This window comes from Ambystoma mexicanum, chromosome 2p (genome assembly GCF_040938575.1).
Source record: "Ambystoma mexicanum isolate Mex_15411 chromosome 2p, UKY_AmexF1_1, whole genome shotgun sequence".
NCBI classification, from domain to species: Eukaryota; Metazoa; Chordata; class Amphibia; order Caudata; family Ambystomatidae; genus Ambystoma; species Ambystoma mexicanum.
Window position 1 is genome coordinate 1,119,990,633 of NC_090923.1, and position 24,406 is coordinate 1,120,015,038.

Consider the following 24,406-nt stretch of genomic DNA (forward strand, 5'->3'; position numbering starts at 1 on the left):
TCCTTTAGCACCTTCCTACCAATATTGTAAATTGTTCCTTGTACTGTTCTCTGGTTCTGATTCAATTGTCATGTATTGCTTATTGTATTATGCTTGTTCCTCTTGTTAAGCGATTTTTGTTAAAATGGTGGGCCCCCTTTATTTCACCATTTCTTGTGTGCTTGCTGATTTTGAGGTCTTCCCCTACCATTCTAGGCGGGATTGATCTCAGTGGCTGTTAAGTCTTTAGTGGGAATCCTGTGGATTCCCCGACCACACTCCAGAGTGTCTGGAAAGTCAGGAAGTGAGGGAGGAGTCCAAAAACCTGCAGCTCTTTGTCTTCCACCTCGCCTGAAATGAAACTACCAGTGGGGGGCTGGCTATCCTGATTGCACATTGCTGTAAAATGAATGGAGAGAATGTGGTTGTTCCTGATAAATACTCTGAAACCTGGAAGCTGCTGACAAGTCGACCACTGGAGCTGAAACCGGAGAGGAAGATACAACGGCTGTAGCGATTTCCAGCGACCGCTGAGCCTGCAGTATAACCGGAGCCTGCTGGTAACCCTTCATTCCAATCGACCCGGGGATCCTGAAACGGGCGACCCCGTCCCAAAGCATGGTGAGATTCACTAGACTTAAGACGACCTGCATTTTGAGCTGTCTCACATCGTACTGCGACCTTGCAGGGCTGCAATACCCTGGGAACTGAAACCATTGTGCAGTGCACAGTCTTCCGAATTGAGAGCGAAACGTTGGTGGCATCCTGCTGGAACTTCAGAGACACCATTTGAGTCCAAAAAGTCCCCTCACCAGAGTGCTGCACCTTCCAAGTGACGTGAATCCGACCAGCAATATTCAGTCCAAAACCACAGAGCCGCATCCAGCCGCAAAGATTCTTTTACCTGGAGCCTTCCCTGTTGATCCTTGCTTCAAAATCCCTTCCAGAGTCAGTGTCTTCCTTACAAAGGAATCCATCGACTAGGTATTTGGCAGCAGATCCTGAAGTCTCCCCTGCTGCAACTCTTCTGTGCTGAGGTACTGTGTTGTCTGTGGTATTTACTTACCTTAAGCCTGTAGGATTTCTGTAAAGCTTTGGGGTGTTTTCTGTGATTGGGAGTACTCTCAACCAGATCACCCAGGCCCACTGCTGGAATCCTCCTAGGGTGTCTTCTGAGAAGTACCTGGACCCTCAACTAACTAAAGTCAAATGCTGACTTGTTTGGCCAGTCTTACTTAGAACTCTGACCTTTGATGCTTCTGTCCCTTCATGAACTGTCTGTTGTATCTAGTGCTCCCCCTTCTGCCACTGAGAACACTCATGCTCGAAGAAAAAGGGAAATACTTTCTAAGGATTGGGCCTGTTGCCTAGAAAAGAGAACAATTGTTTAAACATGTACGTACTTGTAAAAGCGTTAGTTGGTAACTGTAACTCTGAGAGTGAACAGTTACAAAAGTTCTTACTTACCTTGAATGTGTGTAGTGCCATTCTGAAAAGTATATATAAGGTTAATTTACTCACCTTTGAATTGGTTGTGCCTCCCTTCTCAAATGTAATGCTGTTGTCTTCACTAACTATTTCTTTCAGAGAATAGGTGTTTAAGTTCCCCAAATAGGTCTTGCTTCCCTTAACTTGCTGTATAGCCTGTTTAGAATAGGTCTGCCTTGGGTTTACCTACCTAGAATAACATGAGTCATTCATAAAGTGTAACATTGGGTTTTGCTTTCCCTGGTCTATTTCATACAGATGCTAGAACAGTTTTAGGTCTATACAAACCTTTAAGTAGCTGATAGCTCTTTTAAAAAAGTATATAGGTTTTTACTTACCTTGAGTTAGCTGTGTGCCATCCTAAAATAAGTTGGAGGTATTGCTGACCTAAGTCTGTATTCCACTGACCTCTAAAGCAACTGTAATATTATATTACACCATTAGGTTTTACCTGCCTAGAATAGCTGCGTGCCATTCTTGAAAAGTGTTCTATGGGTGTAGCTGACCTTGGCCTGCATGGTGCATCGTACATTAGCGTAAATTGTTCTTGCTTATCTTAGACTGTGTTCCACTCAGCTGAAAAGCAACTGTAATTGTATATTACACCAAAAGGTCTTACTCATGTACTATACTTGTGTTTTATCATAGAGGTAGTTGTAGGTATATATTGTTCCTTGAATCTGTGTTCCACTATTCTGAAACGTATCCTGGTAACAGGGTTGGTTGATGATGTGATTTCTTTGCTGAGTGTCACTGCATAACTAACAGTGTCTACTACCCTTGTATTACAGGAAGTTATCTAAAAGTAACTAATGATTTTTACTCCCCATGAATAGGTGTGGCATGTACTAAATGTGTACGATATGGTCTGACTTCCCTAGAATTACAATTAGGTATTCTGAAGAAGATTGCATGATTTGGTCTGAGTACATTCAAGCATTGTGTATTTTTTATAAATGTGTTTATCACTCTATGATGAGAACTTACCCCAAGACTTAACTTGGCCTACATGTATTTATAATAAGCCTTTATTTTGTTAAATAATTATGGTTGTAAGTGTTTCTATTGAATCCTTGGTATAATACAGGTTCTATGTACTTTTCCCCAGCCCTCTTGCCCTTCTAAGATGAGCATGGCTGCTCTGGCTACGCTAACATATACTCTGCTGGTACACCCTTATACGAAGAGTGGAGGCTTGTCCTGTCTCAGTTGAATGGTTTTACCAAGACTTCAGAAAAACTGTCCGAACATCTTCCTTGAGTTTTCCTAGTCATTGCTTTCTCTCCTTGCTTCAGGGACTCAATCATGGAAAGGCTGAACCTTAACAGAAGCCCTGTAACTTACTGAATTGTTTCGCCACTCTGGGGCAGCCGTGAGTCCTTGCATCTGGATCCTGAGGTGGCCACTTGTTATTGATACTCTCCCTCGTTCTCCCTCTCGTCCTGGGTAAATTATTCTCAGAAGCAAGCCTTTACCCCCATTTCCCATTGTTTAACATTGGGGGACTTCCTACTTTTCTGCATTCTCTCCAAGGGGCTCGTTTCTTGAACCGACCTCTGGATCGCACCTTTGTGTTTACTCTGGTACACGCTGAGGTGGTTTTCCTCCAAATCCGCACCTGTGGGGTAGAACTGAAACTTGCCTTCACGCGGTTGGGCTACTGACTTTATCCCGTTTATTCCTAAGGAAAATTCTACAAACTGTTGTACTAGTGACCTTGGTGGTGCTTACCTGCACCTGGACGTTTGTCCTGTGCTGTTCTGGGGATTAAGGGAGTTCAAGGCAAGAACTGGATTTTTTGCACTTACCTGTGATTTTTAATGTATAATTAATATCATGCTCTCCACACCTAGAAATTTGAGTTCTTACTTGTACTGTGTCTATTTCTGATAACTCATGTAATTTTTCTTTGGCCCTAGAGTGAATTGCACTGGTAACTTGTCAAAAATGTATCTGGATTTTCGGAGAATTATTTTCCACTCTCCAATATTGTTTTTGACTGTGACGTTTGCATTTGTATTGTTCAAATACCAGTGCTGTACAGGGCCAGAATTAGTGTGTATTATTAATATTGGCCTTATGGTTCTGTATGACTATTTAACCTGATTCCCTCTTCTGACTCACCTTCCCTTGTCTATGTGTTGTGTGCCTACTCTTACATAGCAAAACATTAGGGATGGGTTGCATCTTTCGGATAATGTACTTTTGTGAAGGCAAAAGGGATTTTAATCTTGTTTAGAATACCTGGTTCTCCCAACCCCGCTTGTCACTGTATGTTGTGTGCAAATCTTTAGATAGTGGACCCATGTTTAAGTATAGGGGGTGAGGAGAGTCCTGAAAAGATATTTACTGTTTTTATAATATACAGTGTATTGTTATACTGTTTTGTGCAACTACCTAATTTAGCTGATGGAGTTGTATAAATGTAACAGAAGTGTTTATCTTTCAGTACATCATTCTAGTGTATTTTCTATGGCGACGTGTGTGGACTAAATACACCTTTGTGCCAGCCTTCTAACCCTCCTGAGAGTTGAGCGTGATCCCTCTGTCACGCTACCAACCTTTAAGCAAAGGTTGGCTTCCTTTGTGGTTGGGTGCCTTTGTCCCACCACAGAGATACTGGTTGTACAGCCCTCCACTGGAGGCTGTACGAAAACTTGTTTTAGCATCTAGGACAGAGGATGTGCAGCTAGCCAGCAGGGTAATGGGGACACAGTCCTCTCAGTGTATACACCCCAGGTTACCTTTTTGAAAATGTCTTCCTGCTGGACAGGTTGCTTCTGATGCTCTGGTAGAACATATGGTACAAAAAGTCTCCATGTGTAACTTGCCCTCTTAGTTTTTGAATAGTAGGATTAACATGTGTTTTCTCTTTCCTCAGTACACCATGCTTTCAGGGCAGGTCCCCTTCCAAAGCACGCAGAGGGGCACATTGCTCACCCATGCCTCAGACATCATGAAAAAGATCCGGGAGGGTGAATTTTCGCTCGAAGGAGAGGCGTGGAAGAATGTGTCCGATACCGGCAAGGAACTGGTGCGAGGTGTGTAGGGAAGCTCTACTGCCTACTTTTCCTCTTTCCTGCAGCCCTTCTGCCTTACTCCCAACAGCGTTTTCCATCTGTATTCCCTTTCTCTGCTGGACCCTGTTTTTACGTTCTTGTCACTGTCTTCTTGTTCTCTCCCCACTCTCGGTCTTGCTTCTCACCAGCTCCCTCTTGTTTTTACAGGGCTGCTAACTGTAGACCCCTCCAAGCGTCTGAAAATGTCAAACCTGCGCTACAATGAGTGGCTTCAGGATGGCAGCACTCTCTCCTCAACACCCCTCATGACTCCTGATATCCTGGAGTCCACGGGCCCCACTGTTCGCAGCTACGTCAATGCCACCTTCATGGTAAGTGAGGGTCAAAGGCACCCATTTTATATGGTCCACACCCTCTCTCCCCATGTCAGACTTTATGAACCCACACTGTCCCTGAATATTGGCCTGCGGAGACCAATATACATCATCAGCTCATTCACTATTTCCTCTGTATTGCACCTCCTCCCAACGCACATTTTTATTGTTTTCCTGAGGGGTCTATTTGTGAGATTTCATACTTTGTTAGAAGCTGATGGTCTACTAAGGGTACAGCATTTGTAGCAGAACCATATATGATCTCAACCCTATCCATACCTTGTGTAGTAATTTAGTCACTCCTCCAAGGCAATCTTGCTCTTCATTCTTAAGATATCCTGCTTTAATCAAGGTACCCCAAGCCGCTAACTATATTCACAAACACTACAGCTAAATTGATGGCTGCTGCCACAGTGTTGCAACTTTGTGATACTGTAAACAGAATAACTGGTATTGTAATTATAAATCTCAATGTTATTTATTGTTCAAGCTTGGACAGAGAAAAGTCTGGGCTAGTGTCCTTATATTTATGTTTATTTAGATTAATACCTTCAAGTTTCATTTAGAGGTCTATGAACAGTTTGTGTTTTCTCTGTTGGGAGGCAAACCGTGGCAATAAGTGAGTCCAGGGTGTGATCTTGAGAAACATACATGTATTCTTTTCCAACTAGAACAATAAATCAAAGACAAGAATAACACAATTACTCTGATGTAAGAGCCCCCCAAACCAGGTTTGTTCCAAGACATTGCACAGATAATGTGTCCCCTGAAATGGTTTGATGGTATAGACCAAGTGTGAAATGCAGTGACTTTTTTACTAATGCTCACTTTTGGGATTTAGTCTGTCTGAATCACTTGCGATTTCACCCTGGGTAACTTCTCTGCACTGGCAGCACTCTTTGCAGATGTGTAAATCCGTATGGTTCAGGTAAGGGCAAGGTTAAATACAGAAATAATCCCATGTTCCTGGGTGGGAGCGTTTGCGGGTTGGTGGTTACAGCAAAGTCATGGTCTGTATTAAGTTTGGTGGGACTTGTTAGTCACTGTTTGGTAAGGTGGCCCTCAGGGTACTGCTGAACCTATCCCTACGTGGCTGTTATGCCGGTGTCCCTTAGAATAAAGCACAGAAAACGTTCAGCCACTAAACGTTTTTGCTTTTTTATTTTCTGTATTCTTGACTCTGACTTTATTTTTGTGGCCGGCCAGTGGGACTTCTACTGTGTTTTCTTACCAGAATACTTATTTCACCTGATAGGTTTACATGTTACTTAATTGAAGTATATATTTTTCAGCATATCAGTCTGGCATATTGTCTAGAGCGAGAATTATGTGAACTAATTGTTCCATTGTGTCAGACTACTGCCCCTACCAGAAAATTAAGCCTGGTCTCTGTCCAGGTTACCTACCTTAAGTGTGGTTTCACTTTCTTGTCAGGTGCGTTGGCCTTCTCCTGGGGTTAGTGGTTGTAGCTCCCTTAACAGGGGGTGGTACAAACATTCCCTTAACAATCGCCATCCCCTCTTATGTATGGGTGTTCTGATTGGGTAGTGCAGCTTTGAGTATTACTGTATAACCAGACAGGTTTTTGGTACGGCTCCCCTGCTGTGGTGAACATCATTGCCCACATTCTAGTTATTGCCATGGATAAACTTAGGTATAACCAGCCAGTGTATACGGTTTGCTTTGACTAAACAGTAACTACGTTAATTGTTCCATATTATGGAATAAACTGCACTCATCTATGCACTTACTCTATCAGAATTGTTCCTGACCTAGTATGATAGCAACCTTGTCTGACCCACCCCCCCACTTGTTTTCTCCTCTCCCCCTACCCCCGGTCCAGCACTATCTGAAATGTCATCAGGCCTAGTACGATAGCTGCTTGTTTTGTTCCTCCCCTCCCTTCTGCACCCCTCTCCCCCACCTTTTCGTTTTCTCTGGCTCTTTCAGAAATGTCGTCAGGCCTAGTTCGGTAGTCACGTGTCTGTTTCCTTTTCCTTCCGACTCTCCCCCTCTCTTCCCTAGTTATTCCACCTTCGTATTGTTCTGCAAGGTTGTCTTTGTATTTTCTCTTGTTCCCTTTGTTGCCTTGAAGCGCTTTGAAACACATGCATCTCATTAGGGAGACAGTTTCATGTTCCTGAATGTGGGTTCTTTTGTGCCCTATTGATCACACAAGAAACTGTGGATTCCAACTAAAGTAGATCATCGCTATCCACCGCCCTTGTTGGTAATGAACCTTTGATATCTCCTTGGCACGCCCAACTTGGCTCCCTTTACTAACCATGCTCCTCCTCAAATGACCCCTTCATGTGCATCCTCTACATTACTAACATTGGAGTATATATATGTTAAACCTGACACACAGGACTGTTATTTATGGTAGGAGGTATACTCAACTATGACATAAAATCGGTTGGGAACAACAAACCCCTTCATTTTCTGACTTGCCAGACATGACCATTACTATTAATTTTCCCAATTCATTTTGTCCTCTTATCCTTTTAGTGTTCACTATCACTAGTTATTTAGAAAATCTGAACCAGGTACAATTTGATACACAACATTTATACCATTAGGTAAGAGAAACACTTCAACGTGGCAGACAATTTCAAATGCCTGGTATTTAATTGGGTCGTATTACAAATATGATACCACCATTATGACAATAATGCATTAATTCTTCTCCTTTTTTTCTCTCCTATCCTCCCCTACCCCACTTTCTGGGATTTTACATATGCTTCTTGTAATATTTATGATGATGTATCTCTATAGGATGTATATCTGTCCCAAAAAATGTTCTTTCAAAGCTGTGCACACAACATTAATTTAACTGTCTTTCATTAATATTCCATGCACACGATAATTAGGATTTTTTGTAAACATTTTAAAAAATCCTTTTAAATTCCATTCTTATTTTTAAACTAATAAAATGGTTTTCACTAATCCAGTTTGTTTACATAATGTGGTCTTCACATAATGGAATCTGTGAATTTCTCTTGGGAGTCACTTTTCAGGTTGATAAAGACCCAGGAGGGTTGCAACAGTTGTTAGCTGTAGGAATGCCCTAATTAGGGAATCTTATGGACTAACACTGTGACTTGGAATCTATTAAAACCGATTACAAGATAAGACAGCAAAATGAGAATGATTTGTAGGAGACCACGCACAGTTGTTTAGGGCATCCTGATGGATTCTAAATGGTAGTTGGATGAAACACCAATAGACGTTGTCTTACTTTATAAATACCTGGGTGTAGTAATTAATAAAATATGCAGACACTTGATTAAAACAGTAAGTTGGTGCTCTCCATTTTGACATAGCACACGATGGGTATAGTTTAAGGCAACTTGTAGAAGTGTTTAAATTAAAAATATTTCCTATTCTGTTGGATGGATCAGAAATATGGGCATTTAAATGTGATATCAGCTGAACTGAGCGCATTACTTTGGAAACATCTGCTAGGCTTGCCTAGGGCACAATCTACAGAATATATACAAGTGGAACTTGGGTTAACACGTGCTGTGATGACAGCACAGCGATGGGCGCTACATTTGTTCTCTTAAAATGCCAAACTCTGCCACTAATAAATTAATCGTGTGCCTCAAATATGCCTTGCAGTCAATGTGCACACTAAAGAAGGGGACTGAGTTTGGTCATTATGCTGGGAAGTTTGAACCTTTTGGCTGTAAAACGTTGGGTTGAGATCACAGATCATGGTCAAGTCCCGTTCTCAAAAGGAGACCTTTAAAATAGACAGCTAAATTATCAAAATCTAGTGGATTTGTGGACTAAAAGGGTGGCCTGGGGATATATGCTGTATTAACCCTACATGCGCACAATCATAATTACGTGGATTCCTTTCCCTGCTCTAAAAAGAGACGCGAGACATGCACCTGAAATGTAACTTGTTACCTAGTTTGAAAGTCACTGGGGCATGGGCAAGTACAGCTTGGGCAGCCAGAAAATGCTGCTTAGGTGGGATCGATAACGGTATGTAAACAGTAGGACATCTATTATTAGAATACCCAGCTAAAACTCTCAATTGTATTGATTTATTTTGATATTTGTAAAGCGCAGCGGGCCTCTAGGCATCTGGGCGCTGGTTACAGTAGATGTAGCTTATTGGTAACGAGCACAGAAGACTTATTTAAAGTAAACTGTAAAGTATACATAGCTTATTGGTGATGAGCACAGTACACGTGGTTGCAGTAAAACAGTACCAATGGATGTACGCTTAGTCACAAGTTGGTGTACCTTGGGCATAGTATAGGGCCACTACTGTGGGTGGTACAGACTACACAGGAGACTGGGGCTGTGGAGGCCGCTGCAGATGTTGAGAAAACTCTCATGGTTCTCTTCGAGAGGAAGGAAGAGATCCAAGCAGTAGCTTTTGCGAGAAATGTTCAGCCAATGCAAGGTGTTGACAGAGAATGTTGTGATCAACAGATCAAAAGCAGCTGAGAGGTCTAGCAGTAGCCGGTGAGCTAGTTTACCATTATCTTTGAGCTCATACATTTGGATCTTTAGATCTAGGAGAGCTGACTCCGTGCTGTGTCCCGGTCGGAAGCCGTATTGGCATAGACCAAGGAGATTGTTGGGATTCTAGGTGCTCTTGTATCTGGAGATAGGCTGCTCTATTTAATATCTTAAGTCAGAAAGGGACCGTGGTGATGGGGCAATAGTTGGTGGGGATGTTTGAGTCTAGTGTGGGTTTCTTGAGGAGTCAAGGACCCAGCTCTCTTTTAGGTTAGCGGGCACTGTGCTCGTGGAGGAGGAATTGATCAGTGTGGCTACGGTGCCAGTTCAGGTGCACAGTCTTTGATGACTGTGGCAGGGAATATGTTGCCTTGGCATCTGGATGGTTTCGAGCCTCTGATGATTTTTGATACCCGTGCTTCCGAGATGGGATCAAATTCTAATTGATGAATCCTGGGGTCTATCTGTGTTTTGTTTTTTACCTTGTGCGGTTTCACTGCAATTAATTACTTTATTTTTTGAGATTTTAACTTGGAGTGTTGAGATTTTGTTTAGTAAGGCGTCTTGTATATTGGTGTACCAGGCACTCTCCTTGGTGCGGTTGTCCAGCGGGTGAGCTGGAGATTCAAGTTCTCACAAGATACCAAAGAGTTCTCTAGTACTTGAATTCGCTTTGGCAATTCGGTCATTGTAAACCGAACTTTTGGCTAGGGTAATGGATTCTTTATAGGTTTTGGAAAGAGTATTGAATAGATCCTTGTTCTCTGTAGAAGGGATTTTTTCCAGGCTGATTCTGCTGCCCATTTAGAAGAGCGGAGGGCCTTAAGGCATGGGGTGAACCAAGTCTTGAGGTGTGCTGTGTGCTTAAGTTTACAGTTTCTCAGAGGTGCAATATCTTCTAAAGCTAGCAACAGAGATTGGTTATAATGATCTACCGTCATAGATGGGTCATTTTCCAGGGATTGAGCAGACATCAGCGACTTCAGCAGAGGATGGATGCGGGTAGCAGTTATATTTCGGCCATTTCTGGAAAGGGTGGCTGGTAAAGGAAGTATCTGGGAAGGGAGTTTGTAGGAAGGGATGATGAAGGATAGAACTTTGTGGTCTGACCATTGGCATGGGAGAATGAAAGAGGTGGAGATGCAGCAGTTGAGTTCCACGATCCAGTCAAGGATCCGCCCTTTGTATGGGTGGGGCTTGAGATGCATTGGGTGAGACCAGGAGCTTTGATGGAGTTAGCTAGGGCTGTGGCATTGTGGTCTAACGGGTCATTGAAGCCTAGATGTATATCCCCTAGCAGTAAGAATCTGGAGGATGGTTTGGCATTATGTAACGGGAGTTGGGAGACTTCCTCCTCAAAGTAAAGCGCAGGGCCGGGTGGTCTGTAGATTAGGTGCAGGCTTAAATTATTCATATGCGAGAGGATCAGTTTGATTGATACCAATTTTCCTGAGCAAAAGGTTGGATTACTTATTTCCTAATGGCTAAGGATTTATTGGCTATGAAGGTGACTCTATTTCCTTTCTGATCTACCCTTCTTTCCTGTAGATGGTGTAGTTATATGGGATTGTGAGGGAAAGGGCGGGACCTGCTGCAGTATGGAGCCATGTTTCTGTAATGGCTGAGATCAAGGTCGCTAGATTGTATGAGGTCAATGCTGTCGAGGGCATGTGCTAAGAGTGTTCTAGCATTGATTAGCGCTCCTTTCAGAGGTTGCTGAGCCATGGCTGAGGGGTTGTATCCTCATGCCGTGTTCCTATGTGGCAATATTTGCAGGCAGTATAGTAACAGTAGCAGGCATATTTGGAACAGTAGCTGGTTGTAGCTCAGTAGCAATATATGAAGGCAATTCAGTGGCAGTAGCAGGCATACTTGGAGCAATCGCTGAGAGTGACTCAGTAGCAATGTTTGCAGGCAAGACAATGGTAGCGGTTGGCAAATGCAAGTTTGGTACAATTAGTGTTTAGTTCATTAGTTGTGGGCATGGCGCGTGAGTAAGCCACCATGGAGTTTTTTGCAGCAGCGGGGAAAGGTGAGGACTTCAGGTTGCGTGGAGGTGAAAGATGATCAGAAGGCATCGGGCAGGTTGGAACGAGCATAGTCACGCGAGTAGTCTGACAGGCACATGCCTATATTATTTGTCATAGGTAATGAATACGGGATCGGCCCGTTGAGAGGTTGGCAAGTTCAGTGAATGCTCGGGGCACTGCTTTATATTGCTGGATGATGGGAACCATGCATTCGGGCGGTTGGAGGTAACTGCAGGATCCCAAGGCACAGTATGGTGAGAGATCGTGCAGTGGTGGTTCCATTTGGCAAAAGGTGAGGGTTGTAAGGCCGAACTTCATGCACAGAGGCATGCATTTCTTTTATGGGGCGGCGCTGGTGCCGAGTGGTGGGTAATGCTGCATTTGGTGTGTGAAGAGGCGTTGGTGCCAAAGTAGCTAGAGCAGGGCTTAGCAGTGTTATGGGTATAGGTAGTGCAAGGAACGCATGGTGGCAACAGTAAAGACAGACACGGGTGATCACAGTTCCAAGATGTTTATTGAACTGTATAGGTAGGTTGGAAAAACGTTCAACCTAAATCTAAGATGGGTGTAAGCTTCGACCATCAAACAATAATAAAGCAGTCCGAGCGGTGTATTGTCAAAATAAAAGGGCTTATACTAAACCTATTACCAAGCCATACGCTAAATACAAAAAGAAGTGTGGGATAATGTTCATAAGAAATAAGGAAGTGTTCACAAATAATAAGTAAGGATTTGATAGTCTGGGTCTCCCTTACCGACGTTTTCAGCACAGGACAAGGTAGGATTTTGGAGCACAGCACAGGCTCAAGCTTTCTCAGCACAAGCCAACAGTTCTGCTCTCAGCAATCGGGGCCTTCAGTGGTTAAGTTTCTTTTCTACCAAAATGTCTCTTGCCTGCGTGGACCCGATGTATCCGAAATAATAAACAAAGAAGTCCTTTTCACATGTACATTGGGTGATTGATGTCTTTTCCATCCCTCGGCCCCCCCTCTTCTGGGCTCCGACCCTTCTCAATATTAGCTTCCCTTAGCCATTCACTACGGCTTCTCGAAACAATCTTTTATGTGATATTTACAAACCTTAATGTCTTTTTGAACAGTTCACTGTGGACATACCTCTGCCTGCTTCACTCTTGTCAACACACTGTATATCGGACCTTTATACTTCACCTTATGTTTATTGGCATCCCTCCTTCGGGTTCACTCTTGCCAACTTTGTCAATCGCCCATTTTCTCAATCAGTTCTTATGATACAGGATTCACTTCCCTTAGCTTTATAATCATCTGTCGGTCAAAGACTTTCGACTGTACAGAGGATTTTACTGGACCCCTGTATGACCATTTTGACCCCTTTCTTGCCCTTTTCAAGGCCTTCTGGTATCGGTAGTTCTTACAATCTGGTAAACTCTTAGACTTTCCCGAGTGATCATCCATGTGGTGCCTGACTCCTCTGTTGCTGGTTTTCCCCTAGTATCAATAGTTCTTTACTTTCTTTCACAGTTCAATTAGCCGCTTGCTATTTTCGTTCAACACAGTTGGGTTTCTTATCGGCTCTCCCCTCGACTCACTGGTTATTATGAACCTTTTGGCTTTTCTTCTCTAAGGAGTCAAGGTTGGTACTATGGAGACTAGTGCCTCTCCCCGGCTTGGTTATCAGCGGAGGAGGGCCTTGTGTACCATTGACATCTGCTGCAACGCACGCTGGCTATTGTTTGCGGTCTTATGCTTCCTTCTGCTGAGGTTTCATGGGACTTGGTCGGAAAGGGCAAGGTCGCTTCTCTCCTTGTCGCCATCTTGGTTCGCACTGTCTATCTCCTCTTGAACTGCTGTGCTGAGTTAGCTCTCTCGTTGTGCGATCTGCCTTGCTCGTCTTGTGCTCCGACTTTGATCCCTGTGGGGAAGGGAAAGGGCCGTCTGTGTGTGCAATTCTGGTCAATCCTGACTTTTCCTGACCCTGGTTTTGGGACATGTCTGGTAAATGGCTCGAGTGTTAGCCTGCCTTTGTGATATGCGAATGTGTTCGCATCCGAAATGGGGGTTGGGGGGCAGAGTGTTTGAGCATCCTACGTGGTAGGTTGGGGAAAAGGTATTATAAAAAGGGGGGAATACCATGTGTCACCCGTGTGTCACCCGCCTCACTCCCACCCTCATGGTCATCCTTTTCTTCCACCATTGATAATGGAATCCTGTTTGTGTAAAGCCATGACTGTGACAAATGTAGAACATACTGGGAAAAAGATGAACTTGAGAAGCATATGGAATAACCAAATGCAAAGTCAGCAAATTACTGTAACGTGATGGCTCACTGGACGCATGAAGAGTGCCAAACAGACGTTCTAAGATGGTGTTGACGTTGCACAAGGGCGGAGTCAACAACGTAAAGTCGAAAGCAAGAAAGTACTAGAGAGCTCTCATCGTGGAAGCCAGCAGCACGCAAATCCTGCCCGGTAGATTCAAACCAGGAGGACCAGAGACGCAGAGAAGCTTTTCTTCCCGTTGGAGGCCACAAAGAAAGGGGCTCTGCTACAACATCCCAGGAGCAAGCTGGGAGCCAACTAGAAGTAATTAGTAATCGAGGTGGTGGTGCGACTGCAGAAAGGTGAACCGTGAGGTTTGGAAATGGTGCAGAGACCAGCAGCTGAAGCCTGCTCTGCAGGTGTTGGAAATCACAGAGGAAGGTTTCTGCTACCCCGGGAAGAACTGGAGCTGTGTCCCAACCGAGAACAAGCTAACAAGAATGTCGGGAAGACCGGGAGGCCAGACCAAGAAACCAAAGTGCATTAGGTGTCCTCATCACAGTGGTCAGCCAAACACCACTGCCCAAGCAGAGTATATCAAGAGTCATCTTCCCTCGTTGCAGTGGTCAACCAATGCCACTGAGCAAGCAGGCTGTGTCGGGAGTCATCTCCCTCATTACAGTGGTTTACCCAGGTTACATGTCTTTATAACAAACCCTTTTATATTGAATGCTTTTATACCGGAAGTTTTATAACGAAAAAACACATAACAAATGTGTTATTTTTTTTTTTTGGGGTTGCGGGGAGGCTGGGAAGTGGGGCGGGATCTCCACCAACCCCCGTTTCCCACCCCTAAAAACGCTCCCCACCGTTTATTTCGAAAAGATTTGACCCTTTACCCCACTCACACATACTTTCAATATGCATTTTCGTTATAAAAGTTTCCATATAAAAAAAAACCTACATAAAGGATTTGTTATACAGCTGCTAAGTGGAGTGGAACGTGAGCCGTCTCCCTCGTCAGTGATTCACGAAATACGCTGTTAAAACAGAGCGTCGGGAAGTCATCTCCTTCATCGCCGTGGCCCAACAGATGTCATTGGAAAGCCTAAGAGCTTTGGGAAACAATCCCCTCATTAGGATATAGACAATAGTAGAGTGACATACAAGAAAGAAATAGAAAACCGTTGAGAAAATATTAATCACCGGAGTGGTAGACTGTAGCCAAATAAGGCTATGGGTTTTTCTATTTACCTGAAGGATTTAAAGAGACGTATCCAAGTTTTCTGCAAGAGTGCTTGAAGACCACAGTGGGGAACCTTAATAGCAGTATCAGGAGAAGGGAGTAATTCCCCTTGTCCATTGTGATAAAACATTAAAGGAGTTACTTCTGCTATAAGACTGAAGCAGCCAGGAGAAGGGAGTCCTTCTCTTGGTGAAGGACACATGAGCTTTGCTTCAGTTAGACTTTTTTTTAAGTGTTTGGGTTAGATTGGCTGGTTGCTGACAGAGAACATTAATTTTGATGGACATTCTGAGGGATCACTATGGTTTTTCTAGGTTGAGGCAGGGCAAGATCCTTGGAAGTAGAGGGCGAGCGGTTAGTTTATTTAATAAGTTTGTAGCCCACAACATGACCCCTCCTTGTCAGTTTCATTGTTCTACATCCTCACACTACACACTCGGTACCCTGCTTGAAGCTTATTTGCTATGTCAAGCTTCATATTTTGAAGGCCTCTGGCTTCAAGCTCTGCTCAGGTTGTGGTAGGCAAATGTCTGTGTTGAATCCCCACAAGGTATTCTTTATCGCCTTGGATAGGTTTATGATACCAAGGAATGTGGATCCTACCAATCCATGTATCCTGCGGCCTTCCGGCAGTCGCCCACCATACTTAGCTTAACTCAACAAAGGATCGAAAATAATGACGTTGAGGTTGCCAGTGTTAGATCCTTTGTCAAAGAGCACCCAATCCCCTAGTGATGTCCAAGAGGAGGGGGGCCCCTCTGACTAAGAAGGACAAGAAGCAGCAGCACAGGAAGAAGTCTACTCTCTCAATGGCTCCAGACCGCCATCTTCTTCAGCCTCCAAAACAAAGCCATCACTCCTGCACCAGGGACGCTAATGAGACCTTTAAGGAGTCCTCTTGTTACAGAGTTACCTTCCCATCCAAGTCTTCCTGATCTAGACGGTGGGAGGAATTCGGCCTCAAGATGCTTGACATCTTCACCAAGGTGCTGGCGCCAATGGCAGAGCCCCAGGTCCTACTGTACTTGTTATATCCGGCAGAGATTCCCCACTCGCAACACAATGGCATAACTGCCGGCTTAATTCCAGCGATTACTTTGGAGACTGCTCAACTCCCACCTCATTCAGCTCTGCCTTCAGGGCCTGAGCCACTAGCACCAGCACTTTGCTGGATTACACTTTGTCTAGGTGTGAGTTTCTGTTGAAGATGGGTCATATCTTTAAAGTAGGCAACCCCATACCTTATGGGTTTGAACACCTGGGCAGCAGTGAAGGGCAAGACTTTATAGCAGAGTTAAACCAGAATGTAGACCTGCCAGATTTTGTGCCCGGCTTAAAGGATGCCAGTGGGTTGGACACCTCAATGGAGATAGATGTTGTGTATTTCTTTTTCTTTCCACAAGATTCTGCATATGACTGACCTTGCACATCATTTCAGAGGTACACTGCCATGGTAGTAGACTGAAGCGGGCGGCACCCACTAGATCAGTAGTTTAGGCCTCGATAGTGGTCAACATCGGCTACCTGCCCCTTCTTTGCCTGTGCATAGGGAGAGCAATATGTTTTTGCCATGGCAGGCAAGCCCTGAAAGGCGTGAATGACACTTGTGCTCTGGGTAAGTACACCCACATGCTCTGGTATGTGATCTGGGATGCGACTAATCATTTGATTACACAGGAAAAGAAAGGAGGGCGTGCCTCCTTAGTAGACGTTGGAAAGGAATCTGCACGTCGGACACTAAAATCTGGTCTTGATACGGCAGACTGTGTTTGGCAGGCTATGGAGACTGGGTCTGTTATTTGAAGGCATTCCTGTTTGAGGACTTCAGGCTTTTCCACCGCTGCCCAAACAAAAACGCGTGACATGCTGTTTGACAGCGAAAAAACCTGCTTGGGATTTGTATTTTATTGAATTTATATAGCGTTTTAATCCAAAACGCTTTATGAGAGGAGCCAACAATATACAGCAAGCATTACATAACAATTGAATTAAACCAGAAAGCAGTACAAAAAACAATTTACATTATGGAAGGGGAAGAGGAGATGGAGGGGTCAAGGAGAAAGAAGAGATGGTGGGTGGGATAAAAGGTGAGTGTAGAAGTATGAGAGGAGGCAGAGGAAGTAGGGAGAAGTAAGGCATAGAGGAGGGTGAGAAACTTACAGGACATAAGGAAGGAGGGAGTGGAGAGAAAAAGAGATAGAGGGGGAAGTAGGAAAGGAAAAGGAGGGGTTGGAGAGAATACTAAAAGAAGTAAGAGGAAGCAAAGGGTTTTAAGGAGGTGAATGAAAGAGAGGATTTTAGCGAGGTACGAAAGTAAGTGAAGGAGGAAGTAGAGCGGATGGGAAGAGGAAGGTGGTTCCAGTGGTAAGGGGCAAGGAGTTGAAAAGAAAGGAAGCGAGAAGGGGCACAGGGTGGAGGTGGAGAGAGAGTAGGTAAAGATTGGAAGAGCGGAGAGAACGAGAAGGAGTGTAGAAAGTGAGGAGGGAGGAAAGATGGGGGGGGCTTTAAATACGAGACCGTGGAAATTGAATTTGAGTTGGGAATGAAATGGGAGCCAACCTAGGGAGGAGAGAGAAGAGGAGATAGTCATGGGGATAGAGAAGGCAGAGGGAGCGGATGGCAGAGCGGTAGATAGACTTGAGTGGGAAGAGGTGAGAGGAGGGGAGACCAAAGAAAAGAGTAGAGCAGTAAAAGAGTCTAGAGAAGATGAGTGAGGAGATACATTTTGGTGGCGCAAAAGGTTAGGAAGGATCGAATTTTACAGATGTTGTATAGGTGACAGCGGCAAGATCTAGCAGTAACAAATATGGTGAGAAAGGGAGAAGTGGGGGTCAAGATAAAGACCAAGGTTACGTGCATGGGGAGAGAATGAGAGGTTGGAGGGGGAAAGAGAATGGAAGGGGAAGAGAATGAGGAGGGAGAGTGCGTGCAGCAAAGAAAAGGACTTCACTTTTATCAGTATTGAGAGTAAGGAAGTGAGAGGACATCCAAGATTTAATAGCAGAGAGGCAAGAAGAAAGCATCTCATGGATGTCAGGAGAGGAGGAGAAGGAGAGAAAGAGCTGGGTATCGTCCGCATAGAAATGATGTAAGACTCTGAAGGAGGAAATGATGGGGGCTAAGAAGGAGGTGTAGAGTGAGAAGAGAAAGGGACCAAGGACAGAACCTTGGAACACCATGGTTGAGAGGAAGGGTGGGAGAGGTGGAGCCGCCCCAGGAGACGGCAAAGGTACGGTTACAGAGGTAAGAAGAGAACCATAGAAGGACAGAGTCTTTGAGGCCAAATGAGGAGAGAGAATGAAGTAGAAGAGTATGGTTGACAGTATCAAAAGCAGAAGAGCGGTCAAGAAGAATAAGAATAGAGGACTGTTTGCTGTGGCGAGAGGAGAGAGTTGAGAACAGAGGTAAGGGCAGTTTCAGTGGAGTGTAGAGGGTGGAAACCAGATTGAGTGGCAGGCAGGAGGGAGTGGTTGGCGACGAAAGAGGAAAGTTGAGAGTAGACAGTGCATTCAAAGGAGTTTAGAGAAAATGGGTAGGAGAGAGATGGGACGAAAGTTGGAGGCAAGGTGGGGGTTAGCTGAAGGTTTTTTGAGTATATGAATAATAGTTGCATGCTTGAAAGGAGCAGGAAAAGTGGAAGACATGAGGCAGGTATTGAAGAAAGAGGTGATAGGGTATAAGGAGCAGGTAGATTTAAGGGATGGGGGTAGGAATGGGGTCAGAAGGAGAAGCTGTAGGATGAGTTTTGGAGAGTAGTAGGGTAACTTCAGATTGAGTGACTGGAAGAAATGAGGACATGGAGGAGGGGGTAGCGTTAGAAGTAGGGGAAAGGACAGTTTGGCAAAGATTGAGGACTTTGTTGGAGAAGGAGGCAAGATCAGAAGCCGTAAGAGGAGAGGCGATAGAGGGATCAGGGGTAGAAGGAGAGTGGAGACGGGATAAAGTTTGAAAGATACGGCGAGGGTGAGACTATTGAGATTGGAGAAGGTCAGAGAAATAGGAGCGTTTGGCAGAGTTGAGGCACGTGTCAGAGAGAGTATGATAGGAGCTGTATGTAGATTGGTTGGAGGGAGTGGGGTCGTTCAAGGCGCCTGAGAAGGCGGCGCATGGAGGAGAGGTGAAGAGAAAGCCAAGGTTGTGCATGTCGGCGAGAAGGGCGGAAGGGGGAGAGAGGGTAGAGAAGATCGAGAGTAGAAGTGAAGGAGGAGGATAGGGCTGAAGAGGATTCAGAGGTTGAGAGTGAAGAGAATCGGGCGGGGGGGAGAAGAGCAGGATGTGAGGAATAAAGAAGGGTTGAAGTTGCGAAGTTCGCGCCGGAAAAAAGAGGGTGGAGGATGGGGGAGGAGAGTGGAAATGAGAGCAGAGCGTGGTCAGATAGTTGGGTAGAGTAGATATAGGAGACGCAGTGAAGGAGGAGTTAAAGATGCAGTCAATAGTTGAGCCAGATTGATGAGTGGGAGCGGATTGGAGGGGGGGAGAGAAGGTAGGACTCGAGGATGGATAGGAGAGGAGAGGAGAGGAAAGAGGATATAAGAGAGGTGGAGATTGAAGTCTCCAAGTACAAGTAAAGGAGTAGGGCTAGGGGTAATGAGGAAAAGAAGATTATCAAAATCCTCAAAAAAGGAGCCAACAGTTCCAGGGGGCGATAAATGATGAGGAAAGAAATAGAATGAGGAGAATTAAAGATGTTATACATAAATTCAAATGAGGGAAACGTAGGTAGAGAAGCAGGAGAGGGAGAGGAGGTAAAGTGGGGATGAAAAAGAAGGCCTAAGCCATCTCCGCGGCCGGAGGCACGAGGAACATGTTCAAACGAGGAGGAGGAAGAGGTAAGAGAAGCAGAGACAGAGGTGTTGTGGGGAGGGATCCAGGTTTCAGTGACAGAGAAATTGGAGGTTGATACGTAGAAACTGATGAAGAACTGATGCGGTTTTGTTGCAGATCGATCTGGTGTTCCAGAGGGCAACATCAAAGGCATTGGAAGTGTTAGTGATTTGAGGGTAGATGAGGTTGGGACGTGGGTTTGAGGTGTGTGGAGGAGGGGTAGAGTGGGAATGGTGGTAGGTAGGAGGGTGTTGAGAAGAGATGGCCATGATGATGAGGCAGAGAATTCTGAGGGGGCAGGGGGGAGGAGGAGAGGGAAAGGGGTGGGAGCGGGGTTGAAAGGAAGAACAGAACATAACAAGGAGTAGTAGGCAGTGTAAGAGTGTGCCAGAGGTAAAGTATTAAGGAACTGGAGGGAAAGGAGAAGGTGGAGGTAGGGGATGCAGGCTACGAGAGCGGGTACAAAGAGGCAGGACATCCAAGATGAGAGAGCAGAGGGGGTAGCAATGGCCAGGGTTCAGGAGGGGGATGCAGGGAACAGGGGGAAGGAAACCTGAGGTCAGTATGAGGGGTTGGTCAGTAGAGCAAACAAAATAGTCAAGAGTGAGTTGGAAGGAGGTTATATCATGGCAGGAGCTGTGGAGATGGCAGTGGTCACAGCTTAGGGTCCACAGTAGTCAGAGGTGTAAAGGGGAGGTAGAATCACTGGAGGACATCCGATGGGAAGATGCGGACAGGAGAGCACAGATTGAACTAATTGTAGCCACAAAGGCTGTCAAGAAGGATGCAACCTTGGGAGGAAAGTAGTTGGTAGTAGAAGCAGTTGGAGGGGCAGTGAAGGACGTAGAGGCAGGAAGATGGACTCTTTCAGATGCGTAGGGTAGACGTGGAGATGGAGAGCTGCCCCTAGAAGGAGTAGCTGGCAAAAGAAGAAAGGCTACCACCTACAGCAGGAACCGGCAGGAAGGAGAAGGGTGCACAGGCGAAGGATGAAAGCCGAAGAGTCCCTGGTGAAGTATAAGGCCTCCAAACCATGGCCCAGGTTCAGCTGTCTCTCGGGGTCCATTTCCAGAACCAGTCCTGTGGGAGGGTTCTGCTATGCCGCCCTAGTTGATGACCAGGGTAACTTAGATCTAGCCAAACTCCATGAAGGTAATGCAGACTGAGCCGACTGCACGGGCTAGGACTGTGGTGTATTAGTACAGTTAATCTAACATGGAACACTCAAATATGACCAGAAACACAGGAGTACAAAAATATACTAATTTATTAGGCCTGAACCCTAGCAGGTAAAGTTATTACTAAAGAACACAATCTACACATATATGTAAATAGTTGGTGAGATCCACCCACACTTTACACTGAATCGCTGTATAAACAGTATAATCACGACAAACAGTTCAAATCAATGAAGCAGGCAAACTGTTAACAGTAAAGTGAGAAAAACAGTGCATTATAACAGTAACCATATACCTTGCTTTGTAATTATAAGGCCCTGTAGCTTAAACAGTGTTTCCGTACCAGGTAAGTGACTAGTTCCTCAACAGAGCCAAAGTGCCAGGAAAATACCTGTGTAGAGAGCAGGAAGGCTCCTTAGAACAAGCTTTGGCAAAGGGAACATGTTGGACACAGTTCCAGAATAAAGCACTTTAAAAGATAAGTAGAAAGTGTTCAGAGGTAGTATCCCAATCCCACCACACTAGGGGATACCCTGAGGGGGTGGATCCTGGCCAGAACTCGACATATCACGACTAGGCAGGGCAGAGTTGGGGAGTGGACCATGCACACAAAATCCATTTGGCGTCGGGGGTCGCGAGAACACAGGTATGCAGGTTTGCGCCCTGATCTTCTGAGTGACTGCCCCTAGGGTACTCGGAATTACTGGGGACACTTCTGCAAATGGTCTGTTTACAGGGAGTTTAGGAGCCACAAGTGCAGTGGCTGAAGTCTGCTTTGGGATCGGGTCTGGCTACACTACGGTTCTGCACAATGATGAACCAGTTCCCAATTTCTTTCAGCAGGATTGCCCAGACATTTAAGGACCGCATCCACAGCAGGTCCTACGACAACAAGAGACACCAAAGTTCACCCCGATCAGGGGGCAGCAGGGGAGACACATGGCCATGAAGAAGACTGAGCTGTAGGAATTGTACCAAAGTGCATGCCTTATATGGCAATTCCTGACCTGAGAAGGCAGGAAGAAGGCCAAAGAACAAGATGGTTAAGGGACATGGTGAAAACCACATGCCGTGGTTATTTTGAGTATATGGAACTTGAAATGGCATGCAGTACAAAATAAACATACAAGCAAGTACAATGAGAAAAAAATAGCGGAACAAAATCCCCTTCCACCAGCCTGTCCTAGGCACATCGAAAGAACATAAATGTTACTAGGGTTAAAGAAAAAGGGATAAATGGTACCCTTGTGTAGCACACATCGCGTTACTTCATTGTAGCGCGATGTGTGCTACAATAAAACCATGCAGGAATCCTGTGCAGGAGACAGTGTCCTCCTGCCTCGGCACCATAAGGGCTGTCCAGTGTGCCCAAAATAGGTGAGCTGAGCAAGGGGAAGTAAAGCAAAAAACTTAACTTGCCTCCAAAAGTCAGTACATAGTTAAAGCCATAGCATATAGCTGGGAGTTGCATTGAAGTCGAAAGTAAAAGTTGCAAAAAGAAAAATCTTTACCAACACTGATTTTCTCCAGGACTGGACTGTGCTTCGAGGGTGTACGTTTCCTCCATTCGCACTCATTTCAAGGGTTCTGCTCCAGGTGCGCAGACAAGGGACCTCCTTAGGTCTCCAGACTCCCTTCTAGCCATCCCAGGTGTGGTTTCCATCCCTGTTAGGGCAGTCAATAGATGTTCCCAGGCTTGTCCCGCCTGTTGAAGCGATAGACAAAGATCTATGTGGAACAGGACCAAAATATCTGACGGAAGATGGACCATTTCGCTGTTGAGCTTCCAGTTGCTTCCATATCGAAGGAACCTGGAGTTCCAATCCGCTACTGTGTTGACTGACCATATAAGGTACTCTGCCTGAAGCATTATTCTGCGGTTGAGGCAAAAATGCAAAAAATCTTGTCCTATGTACGCTAGGTCCTTAGACCAAGTTCCCCCCAGCTTGGTGACATATTTCACCGCTCAGACATTGTCCATTCTTAGCATAATGGAACAATTCATCTTGTCCTTGGTGAAGCTTTTTACATCAAAACTTACTTGCAAGGAGTTTGACACAGTTTATCTGAAGAGACTGTCCTTGAGTGGACCATTTCCCCCCGTTTTCTTGCTCCACAACCTGACAGCCTGGCGTTAGACTCTAACACCATATCGGGAGCAAAGCCCAAGATAGCTCCACCGTTCCAGGCCTCCATGTGTGAAGCCACCATTGCAACTTGTCTGTCGCATCCAGGGACAGTCTCAAAGCTATCGAATAAGGAGAGCCCCACCTGAGATGTCAGATGTTTATTCTCTAAAGATCCTTTGACGAGTCGGAAGGAAGGCACAGACTCTCACAGAACATGGTCAGGATGGTTTATTCAAATTATAGGTTTTAATGCCTAACTTTCTATATAGCTATGGGAGTTCCCTACCTAATAAACTAACTAAGCCACCTTAAGCAGTCCTCGCAAATTTTTAACATTTTTGCTACCCATACAGGTCTAGTTAGTTACTCCATCTGCTCGCCTCCTAAAAAAGCCCCTCGCCCTTTCATGAAACTAAAAAAACATGCACTTTGTTAAATGGTGAATTTTACAATCAATCTTATGTTTGGTGCAGTGCTGTCACCTCAAGAACAGCTGAGCACAGTGAAACGTTTATTTGCTATTTACTGTTAAGAATATTTGTTTGCAGTAAAAAACAAAAAAAGATTTCCTACATCCCTGTATTTGCCGTGAAGGGCGAGGAACATGTAAATCTACTGTTAAGTCTACTGACCCTGAAGAGTGCATCAGGAGTAATCTCTCTCATCACAGTGATTGCCAGAAAAGCAAGGTTCACCTATCACCTAGAGAGAACTTCTAAAAGTGTGGAATGCCTTGGGAGCAATCTCCCTGTCTTTAGTAACTCTAAGGTTTGCAATCCAAATACTTGGAGGAGAGCTTGGAAGTAGTTGTTGGGACTCTTAGGAAAAGTCACAAGAACTGGCACAGCAAGTAGAGCGCTCGCTTTGATATCTGTGCAGAGCCTGCTGATGCAGGTTCGAATACCGGCAGGGCCAAACTCAGCCTTTCATCCTTCCGAGGTCGATAAATGAGCATCACACGCTGTGGGTAATAATAAGCAGCGCTCAGAGACCCAAGGGTTCGTAGCGCTATATAAATGCTAAATTATTATTATTATTATAATTAACTGTGCAAAGTGCTCATGATACTGGGACAAGGGAGCCATTCACCTGGTTGGTAAATCAGACTCTATTTCGTCGGACTAACGGGTTAAGCCTGAAAAGAACCCATTATTATTTTGCTATCTGGAACTGTCCACATTGCTGAAGGCTGGTAATATTAGGATAAGTTATTTTCCTGGTCCACTTTGAAATTATGCTTTTGTGTCATAAAAACTATGATTGATCTCTATAACGAACCAGGAGTCGGGAGCCATCCTTCTGGATAACTTTAGTTGGCTATGTTTTAATGGTAGGGCAAGAGTATAGGAGAATTTGGGATAGAGGACTGTTCTTTTGTGGTGGACAATCCTCCTGACGATGAGCACCAGAGTTTCCTTAGGTA

The 24,406-nt window shown here is 44.8% G+C and overlaps 1 protein-coding gene across 2 annotated transcripts in view; it reads left to right on the forward strand.

The window, feature by feature from the left end:
- The window catches only part of RPS6KA4 (ribosomal protein S6 kinase A4), a 407,770-nt gene that overhangs the window by 377,493 nt on the left and 5,871 nt on the right, over nucleotides 1-24,406 (forward strand). Inside the window, exons 15-17 of one of the 2 annotated variants that reach the window (XM_069645153.1) lie at nucleotides 4,349-4,508; nucleotides 4,695-4,858; nucleotides 7,637-7,725. In XM_069645153.1, coding sequence (XP_069501254.1) covers nucleotides 4,349-4,508; nucleotides 4,695-4,858; nucleotides 7,637-7,708 — 396 coding nt within the window. In that variant the 3' untranslated portion in view covers nucleotides 7,709-7,725. Of the gene's footprint in view, nucleotides 1-4,348; nucleotides 4,509-4,694; nucleotides 4,859-7,636; nucleotides 7,726-24,406 lie in introns of those variants that run through there. The other variant, XM_069645152.1, reaches the window with a different exon arrangement.